The 9,856-nt window shown below is 17.8% G+C and overlaps 2 protein-coding genes across 2 annotated transcripts; both read right to left on the bottom strand.

Moving 5' to 3' along the window:
- Window positions 1-396: 396 nt before the first annotated feature.
- On the bottom strand, window positions 397-4,542 carry PGSY75_1415400 (hypothetical protein; the record flags this gene model as incomplete). The annotated part of the gene is made up of 1 exon (XM_018787859.1): window positions 397-4,542. One exon carries the CDS (start codon window positions 4,540-4,542, stop codon window positions 397-399), a length of 4,146 nt encoding a protein of 1,381 aa, XP_018639231.1.
- Window positions 4,543-7,155: 2,613 nt separating this feature from the next.
- On the bottom strand, window positions 7,156-8,169 carry PGSY75_1415300 (putative RNA-binding protein Nova-1; the record flags this gene model as incomplete). The annotated part of the gene is made up of 1 exon (XM_018787858.1): window positions 7,156-8,169. The coding sequence occupies one exon, from the start codon at window positions 8,167-8,169 to the stop codon at window positions 7,156-7,158; it is 1,014 nt and encodes a 337-aa protein (XP_018639230.1).
- Window positions 8,170-9,856: the final 1,687 nt, after the last annotated feature.

Genomic DNA, 9,856 nt, shown 5'->3' with positions numbered 1-9,856 from the left:
TATATTTATTATATAATCATATATATATATATATATATATATATATATAATAAATTTTGGAATTAAAGAAAAAATATAGATATTTAACAAAAAAATAAAAAAAAATAAAATAAAATAAAATAAAAATAAAAATAAAGAAAAATTACAAATGCTACAAATATGTATATATAAGCATATACACATTGTATTATTATAATAGATATAATTTTAATTTTATTTTTATTACTTTTTTTTTTTTTTTTTTCTTATTTTTTAATTCATTTATGAAAAGAAATACAAAATAATATATATCATATATATATATATATATATATATATGATATATGAATCACTATATAATTGTGTATATATTCATTACAGAAATTTTCCCATATATCATTACATTGTTATTTATTTTTATTGTTTGTTAAATTTATTATCGGCATAATAATAATTTTCATTGTCATATGCTGGATACATATTTTCATAAAAATAATTATTAGTACCATTCATATAATTATTACTAATATATGTTGCATCGTGTATATAATTTTCATTAATATATGCAGTATTTTCATTTATATAATTATTTCCTATAAAATTACCATCAGCTTGATATGTATGATCGTTTACAAAATTATGGTCGTTCATATAATTTGGTTCATTCATATAGTTATGAGGAGGAACATTTAAATAATTTCTTTCATTTATATAATTATTGTTCATATAATTAGCATTCATAAAATGGTCATTCATATGATTAATATATCGATTATTGTTATAAAAAGCATGATTTTCATTTATGTAATTATTATTATTTCTTTGATACATATTATCATCAAAATAATAATTATTATTATCCATAAAAGTATTATCATAACAATAATTATTATAGACATTATTATTTAAATAATTAAAACAAACTTTATCATTTGTATAATTATTTTTGTCATTATTTATAGAAGTATTCTTTCTATGATCATGATACATTTGATGAGGATGTGCATGAGGATGATGATGAGTTTGAGTTTGGAGATGTGCTTGTTGTTGTTGTTGTGGTGGTGGTGGTGGATGAAGATGTTGATGTTGATTGTGATGATTCATATTTGTCATGTTATTATAATCAAGGATTTTATTATAATTCATATTATTTTTATATTCATACATATTATTATTTATTGTATCATTAAACATATCCTCTTTGGGATTTTTTTTTTTCATATGAGTATATGGTCCTTTAAATGAATATTGTTTTGAAAAGGAATTGTTTACATCATTTTTCATCAACACCATATTATTATTGTTATTGTTTTTGGTATCAATAAAATCTGTCACATTGTTCTTATTTTGTAAAGTGTAATTCTTATTCTTATTATTATTATTTATATCACCATTCATGCTTGCATGCATACCATTTGATAATTTTTCATTATAGCTTTTCTCTTTCATAGAATCCTTATTAATATTTTTATTATCACCATTTTTATTATTATTCATAATGTCAATGTTTTCCTTATTGTTAATATTTCCCATTTTATCTGTATTATTAACATCATTATTATAACATGTTTTATTCATATTACCATTTTTTATATTATTTTTTTCATTTTTCTTATTTATATTATTACGAACATTAGAATCACATACATCATTTAAATTTTTATTATCTTTCTCATGTGTTCCGATTATATTATTCTTCTTTTCATCCCCTTCATTATAATAATTTTCCTTAGTGTTTTTAAGAGTTTTGAAATTTTTAGGTATATCTGTATTATTCTTTACATATTTATTATTTTGGAAATAGTTATCTTTTGATTTGTTGAGATATTTCTTTGATGTGTTTCTAGAATTGTTATATTTATCTAATTCATTTCTATTATTTTTTTCAACTTTTTCTTTCTCTGAAATGTTTTCCGTATATCTGTTATTCCGTGTATTGTATATATTTCCTTTCTTCATAACTATACTACTATCACTATCCTTTTTGTTATAATGGTTATTTTTTATTTTATATCCATTTCTATTTTCGTTTTTCTGTTCATCAATATTTTCTTTTCTTCGTTCATCTCTATTAAGGTTTCTGCGTTCATTTTTAAGTTCTTTTTTATGATCTATATCAGGTTCATTTCTATCTTCTATTTTGTGTTTATTTGTATCTTTTGTTTTATTTATATCTTCTATTTTATTTTCATTTATATCTTCTATTTTACTTTCATTTATATCTTCTAATTTACATTTATTTGCATCTTCTACTTTATGTTTATTTGTATCTTTTATTTTATTTTCATTTTTATCTTCTATTTTACGTTCATTTACATCATCTACTTTATTTTCATTAATATCATCTACTTTACGTTCATATTTATCGTCCTTTTTATAATCATATTTATAGTCCTTCTTACGATCATATTTATCGTCCTTCTTGCGGTCATATTTGTCATCCTTCTTACGATCATACTTATCATCTTTCTTACGATCATACTTATCATCCTTCTTACGATCATATTTATCATCCTTCTTACGATCATATTTATCATCCTTCTTACGATCATATTTATCATCCTTCTTACGATCATATTTATCTTCTTTTTTCTGTTCATTTTTGTCTTCACTTTTGTATATATGTACCTTTTCTCTATCTACATTTCTAAAATCTTTTTTTCTATCCCTTACACCACGATCATTTCTATATTTATCACTTCTATTATCCTCTTCATCATATAAATTATTATTATATTCCTTTTTATAATTTTCCTTTCTTAAGATATACTTATCATTTCTATAATTTCTCGATGAAGACCTATATTTCTTTGTGTCATTATGTGCAGTTGTTCCATAAAGTTTATTTGATCTACTATAATTTTTATTTGAATAATTATTGGTAATATTATTTTCTCTAGTATGTATTCTTTTATAGTCCAAATTTTTTGAGCTCTCTTTATTTTTGTTAATTGAATATCCTTTCCTTCTTGTTTGTTCTGATCCGTCAAAAGTATTATATGAATACAATTTTTTTTTGTTATTATAATTATCTTCATATGTATAATGTTTTTTCAAAGTGAATTTATTATATAACAATTTATTAGAATGATTGTGTTCATCTTTTAAATATACAAATCTAGTACCATCAAATTTATGTGATGTATATTTATCATTTAAGGAATTATTATTATAATAATTTTGAGATTTATATGAGTTCACAAAATTTTTATTATTATTTTTGTTATTATTTTTATATATATCTTCTTCTTTATTTTTCTCGTTTAACAATTTTTTTGTTTTATCATTTGTAAGATGTTTATTTAATTCTTCATTTTTTTTTTGTTCATCTTTTTTATTTGGTACATCTTTTATACTGGCTTCCATATTTTTATTTGATAAATCATTTATATTTTTTTCTTCCTGTTCATGTATTAAATTATTTTTTATACATTTCTCTTCTCCGTTTTTTATATTTTCATGTTCTTCCTCTTTTTTATTTTCGATTACTATATCCCCATTTAAAATTATTTCTTTTTCTTTGTTGTTAGGTGTACTTTTATTTTCATTCCCTTTTTCTGTAATTTTTTCATTCTGAGGATCGTCATTTTTTTTTAATAACGTTTCCTTCATATGTTTCTTCTTTTGTGTATTATTATTGGTTTTATTATCCATAGTAATAAAATTAACTTTTTCTTTTTTATTATCATTTTCATTCTTAATATGTGTTTCTCTTTTTATTTCTAGTTTTGTTCTTATATCATTATAATGTTTATAATAGGTCATAGAATTATTTTGTTTTATTCTATTACCTTTATCATAATAATAACGTTCTTTATAATTTTTATATGAAAAATTATAATCATTTTTTTTATTGTTATCATGTTTATTTTTGGATAGATAATATTTATTATTATTATTATTATTATGATATGTTTTATTATGGTTTTTATTATCCCTTTTTACATAATCATCATACTTATAATCATAAAATAAATCATGTTTCCATCTTTTTTCTTCTGCATACTGATTTTTATATTTTTGTGCTTTTTTATCATATGGCTTTTTCTCATTATTTTCAAATCTATTATCATGTAAAAAATATCCAGATTCTTTAGGAACATAACAAGGATCTTCTTTCATTTTTTCTTTTATTGAATAATTTTTATCTTCTAAATCTTCTAATATTTTATTAACTGTTGTATTTTTATTTATTTTATTGTTATCATCATTAAATTTTTCTTCTTGTAATTTATTTTCTTCCACATTTAAATTTATTAAGTTAGTTGTTTTTTTTTTGTCGACTTTTATATTATCACATTGTTCATTGGTTGTATCATTTATTTTTTCTTCTTTTTTATCTTCATTTTTATTTTCATATTTATTCACCTTAAATTCTCCTTCTGCTTTTTCCTCCTCTTCATCATATTCTTCGTTAATATTTTTGCTATAACTTGAAGATAAATCATTTTTAAAATCTATGCTTTTATTTTCAACACTATCACTTATATATGATTTATAATCTTCAAAAACGTTATTTTCCTCTTCTAGAATATATTCACTTCTTAAATTTTTTACATCCATTTTTTTTTTTTTTTTTTTTTTTTTTTCTCTTAAAAGGCAGAATAAGGTGAAATAATGTAATATGGTATTTATATTATATATGTATAAAAAAAATATATTTTCTTTTATTTAATGTATGTTAATATATATATATATTTATATTTATTTATATAATAAACAAATTCTCCTTTTGTATATAATATTTTCCCCTTTTTCACACTACCCTACTTTTTTATTTTATATATTTTCAACTTATATATTAAAATATATATCCTACTTAATGACAAGAGATGAATATATCTTTATATATATGTGTAAGATGAACGTAATAAAATAAATATACATAATTTTATATAAATAATGAAAAAAATTTTACATACTACTTTGTATACATATAAAATATATATAATTATTATTTTGTAGTTTTTTATTTTTTTATTTTTTTCTCTACGTTATTCGTATTTATTTTATGAATATTATTTTTTTATTTATACTTCATGGTAAGGTACTTACGTGTTATAAATAAAAGGTTTAAAATTAAAAATACATAGGAGAATTATATTTTTAACATATATATATATATATATATATAAACACAAGTTATAATAAAAACATATATAATATGATTTCATAAAAAATTATATATATATATATATATATATATATTTAAGGAAAAAAAAGAACAAAATTTTAAATGCAAAAAAATAAGAATAATATGTAAATAATATTATATAGAAGAAACTCTCTTAAATTTTATGATAGAAGAAGAAATAGTTTAAGAAAGAATAAAAAAGATATATTATATATATACCATACACTTATTATTTTTATATAAAATACCATATAAAAAAAGTCATAATAAATATATAAATATTTATTAAATTAATATAAAATGAAAATAAAGAAGAAAGATTTTTTCCTTATTATTTTTTTTTAAAGGGATATTATATATATATATATATATATTTTATTCATAAAAAAAAAAGAAAAAACACAAAAGAAAAAAAAAATAAAATAAAAAAAAAAAAATAAGAAAAAGAAAAAAAAAGGGCTTTTTTTATTATATAATATATTTTATATTATATAATGTGCAATTTATGCTGAATTTTTTTCTTAGGTTATATATATATATATATTTATTATTATAAATGATTGATTTTTTTACATATTATATGTTAATAAAAAAAAAAAAATAGTAATAAATAAATGTATTTTATATATATATATTATATTTTTATTATATTAGTAAAATGATTACCCTAATATGTTATTTATTTTTTATATTATCTTAAAGACTTTATATTAAATATACATATAATATAGTAAAATATTATATTACCTTATAACTTATGATTATATTATAATAAACATATATAGGGATAATATAATAAGAACATAGAAAAACCTATATATATATTTATAAAATATTAAAAATAGTACATAAGAAAAAAAAGTATAACATACATTTTGTTAAGAACATAAGCAGTTTTTAATACACTTATAATTTATATATATAAATATATATAATATATATTATATATAATTATAATAGGGTTATATATATATATATGTAAATTTAAATCAAAATAATAAAAAATATTAAAATATATAATATATATAGATATTATATTAATATATATATTTATTTATAACGTTTAAAAAAAAAAAAATAAGGCATATTTTATATGTCATTAGTATATTTATAAAAATACAACAAAATGTATATATATATTTTTTATATTTGTGTATCCCTTTTAAATATGAAACTTTATGGAAATGTAGTACTATTATTAAAATGATATAAAAAAAAAAAAAAAAAAATCAGAAGAAATTCCTTCCCATAATAGATTCTACTGGTGCTTATTTAACGGGAAAAAAAAAAAAAAAAAATAATTAAGTAATACTCTAAATTAATATTATACCTTAAAAATAAATAATAACATATTCCAACTATATAATTATTTTTCAATTTTAACTTTTAAAATTCTTTTTTTTTTTTTTTTTTTTTTTTTTTATTGTAAAAATAAATAAAAAGAATTTTATAATAATATATCATTATATAACATGTTTTATTTTTATCAAGAATAAAAACATTTCCTTTTTTTCAAAATACATATAAGGAAAATAAAAGGAATCATATAAATATATAAAAATATGATTAAGCAATATTATTTATTTACCGAGCAGGGTAAATAAAATTTGAATAATGAGTTAATAAATTCATATATTTTTTTTTTTTTTTATGTATAATAGAATTGTTTATTACGTTCAAAATAACTATTCTTCAAATTATAAAAAAAGGATAATATATTTGTTATATGAAACATATATAAATAAAAATATATTTATTTTTTGTTTATATAAAATGAATAAACAAAATTTGTATATATATTAAGAATCATACATTTATTTTATGTATATGAAATTAAATAGATTTTAATAAAAAAATAAAATAAATAAATAAATAAATAAATAAATATATAAATAAAGAAAGAAAGTATAATTAATTGTTATCAAATATGTGTTGTGGGGAAAAATAATAATATAATATAAATATATAATGACAAATATATGTATATATTTATATATACTTATTATTTCCCCTAATATTTTTATTTTATTTTATTTTATTTTTTATGTATCACATTTAATTTGAATATTTGTTAATTGCAAATATGCCGATTCCAATCTTTGTAATAATAAAACATGTGCTGCATGTACAGCTGCAACAGTTCCTATTATTCGAACATTTCGATTAGTAGTACCTGGTACTAGTTCTCCTTTTCGACTTATTTTAATTTGTGCGCCTGTACTGTTCATAATATTTGAAAGTCTCGATCCATTTTTCCCTATAACTGCTCCAATGAATTCATCTGGTATTTGTATAGCGATTTCACAGGGTATATTAAATAAATCTGTACTATGTCTCATTAAGGAGTTGACTGTGTTCATATCAACATATTGTTCATTTTGAAAAAGATTATATCTTTGTGGGAAAACATAACCATTTAATGGTAAATGGTTAATAAAATTATGATTATTGTTTCTTGAATTATAATTATTTGAATCATTACTATATATAACATTTAATAAGTCTTTTAAATTTGGATCCTTTTGTATAGAATTTGCAATTTGTAATGTACTGTTTCTTATGGATTCAAAAGAACCTATTATTGTTATAATTCTTTCATTTAATCCATCTTCTCTATTTGAAATTTGTATTTTTGATCCTGTTGAGTCTTGTAATTGTTTTATCTGTTGTCCACCTTTTCCAATAATAGCACTTACTGAAGATTTGGGTACTACAATTCTGCATGTATATTTTTCAGGTTCATTAATCATATCTTGTTTTTCAGGAGAGTGTTGATTAGCAATTTCCTTAATCTTATCTAATATTATTAAAAGAGCATCCTTAAGTTGATCTATCTTACCACATATTATTAAAACCCTCTCTTGTGTATTTGGAAAATAAGAATTATTCGGTGATAATCTTAAACTGCATCCTGTTTTACTTTCTATACTGGAAATTATGGAACCATGTTTTCCTATCACTGATCCAGCAACCAAATTATTTATAAGCAATTTTACAAAACACAACTGATGCTCATTTAACATATTTTCTTGGTCAGCTTTATTAAGTTCAACCATCTCTACAAACAAGTTTTAGCAAACAAATGAAAAAAAAAAAAAATGATAAATGAATTATCTTCGTCTTTTTTTTTTTTTTTTTTTCCAACAAATAAAAAAGCAATATATATATTTTGCTTAAAAAAGTTATGAACACAAATGGTAATAAAATATATATATATATATATTAATATATATTTATAAAATACACATTAACCAGTCTACTTATAATGTAAACTCTTGTAGTTAAACGAATATTTTATAAGGTTATATAAATATATAAATAAAAAAATAAAAAATATTGTACAACAAAAATGAATACACATAAAAATATATATCAGCAAAAAAAAAAAATATATATATATATATATATATATATAATATAATTTTAAAAATAAATTTTAACAAATTAATAAAAATACGAATTATAACAATCTTAAAAATAAACATTAAAAATTCTTCTAAATAATGGACTTATTGGTTATTCATTAAGTGTTAAAAAAAAATAATAATAAATAGAAGCACATTAATATACCTCCATAAATTTTTTTTTTTTTGTAGGTATCATATGAATTAATAATAATACGTTAGAAGAAATTAATTGGAGAATAAATATGCATAAATAAATAAATAAATAAATAAATATATATATATATATATATATATTATGCTTAAAACGCCAAAAAGAAAAAATTAAAGAAAAACATCTACATAAAAATATATATGCATATATAATTATGTGTATTCCTTCTTTTCAATTATTTACAAAAGCATATGTGAAAAAATATATCAGCATAATATATATATATATATATATATATATATACATTCATGTTAATAATATTTTAATTTTATATCAAACTTTTCAATTATATAATTCAACATTATGTTACTTAATTATTTTAATATGAAAAGGATAAAAAAAAAAAAAAAAAAAAAAATTATAAGTATGAAAATATATAGAATAAAACAGATAATTATTTTATTATTATTATTATTTTTTTTTTAATTTATTTGTTTTTATAATAACATCTAAAAATCAAAAGGAAAAAAAAAAAAAATTTTTTTTACACAAACTCTTACAAAGTGGAGAAATATAGAAAACACGTAATAGATAAAATTTTCAAAACTTTTTTTTCTTCTATTTTTTATCTTTCTTTTTATTTGAATAAAATATAATAAGTTTAAAAAAAAAAAATTTGTATCCTCAAAGGAAAAAAATAAATAATAATATAATTAAACAGAATAATAAAAATTAAATGTAGTAAAATATATACTTATATTCATTATATTTTACAATGTTACATATGTTGATATAATATTTTATTATATTATTTTTTATATTTTTTTTATTAAATATTTATAAGAAAATTACTAATTTACGTGCATAACAAAAAAAAAAATTAAAAATAAATGAATATATTAACATAATTTTTTTTTATTTTTTATCATTAAATTTATGTACGATAATTGCATTTACTGTACACCTTTTTTATTCATTTTTTTTTTTTTTTTTTTTTTTTTTTATATATTAATATGAGGAGAAAATAATTTTATTTTATGAATTTTTGACATTTTTTTATTAAGTTTTTTCAATTTTCCACTTTAATTTTTTTAATTTTTATATGTCTATATATATGTAAAAAATATTTTTCATAAAGTGTATTATATATAATAAATAAATAAATAAATAAATATATATATATAT

The sequence above is a fragment of the Plasmodium gaboni genome, chromosome 14, assembly GCF_001602025.1.
Source record: "Plasmodium gaboni strain SY75 chromosome 14, whole genome shotgun sequence".
Taxonomy (NCBI): domain Eukaryota; phylum Apicomplexa; class Aconoidasida; order Haemosporida; family Plasmodiidae; genus Plasmodium; species Plasmodium gaboni.
This window is presented reverse-complemented; position numbering and strand designations above follow the sequence as displayed.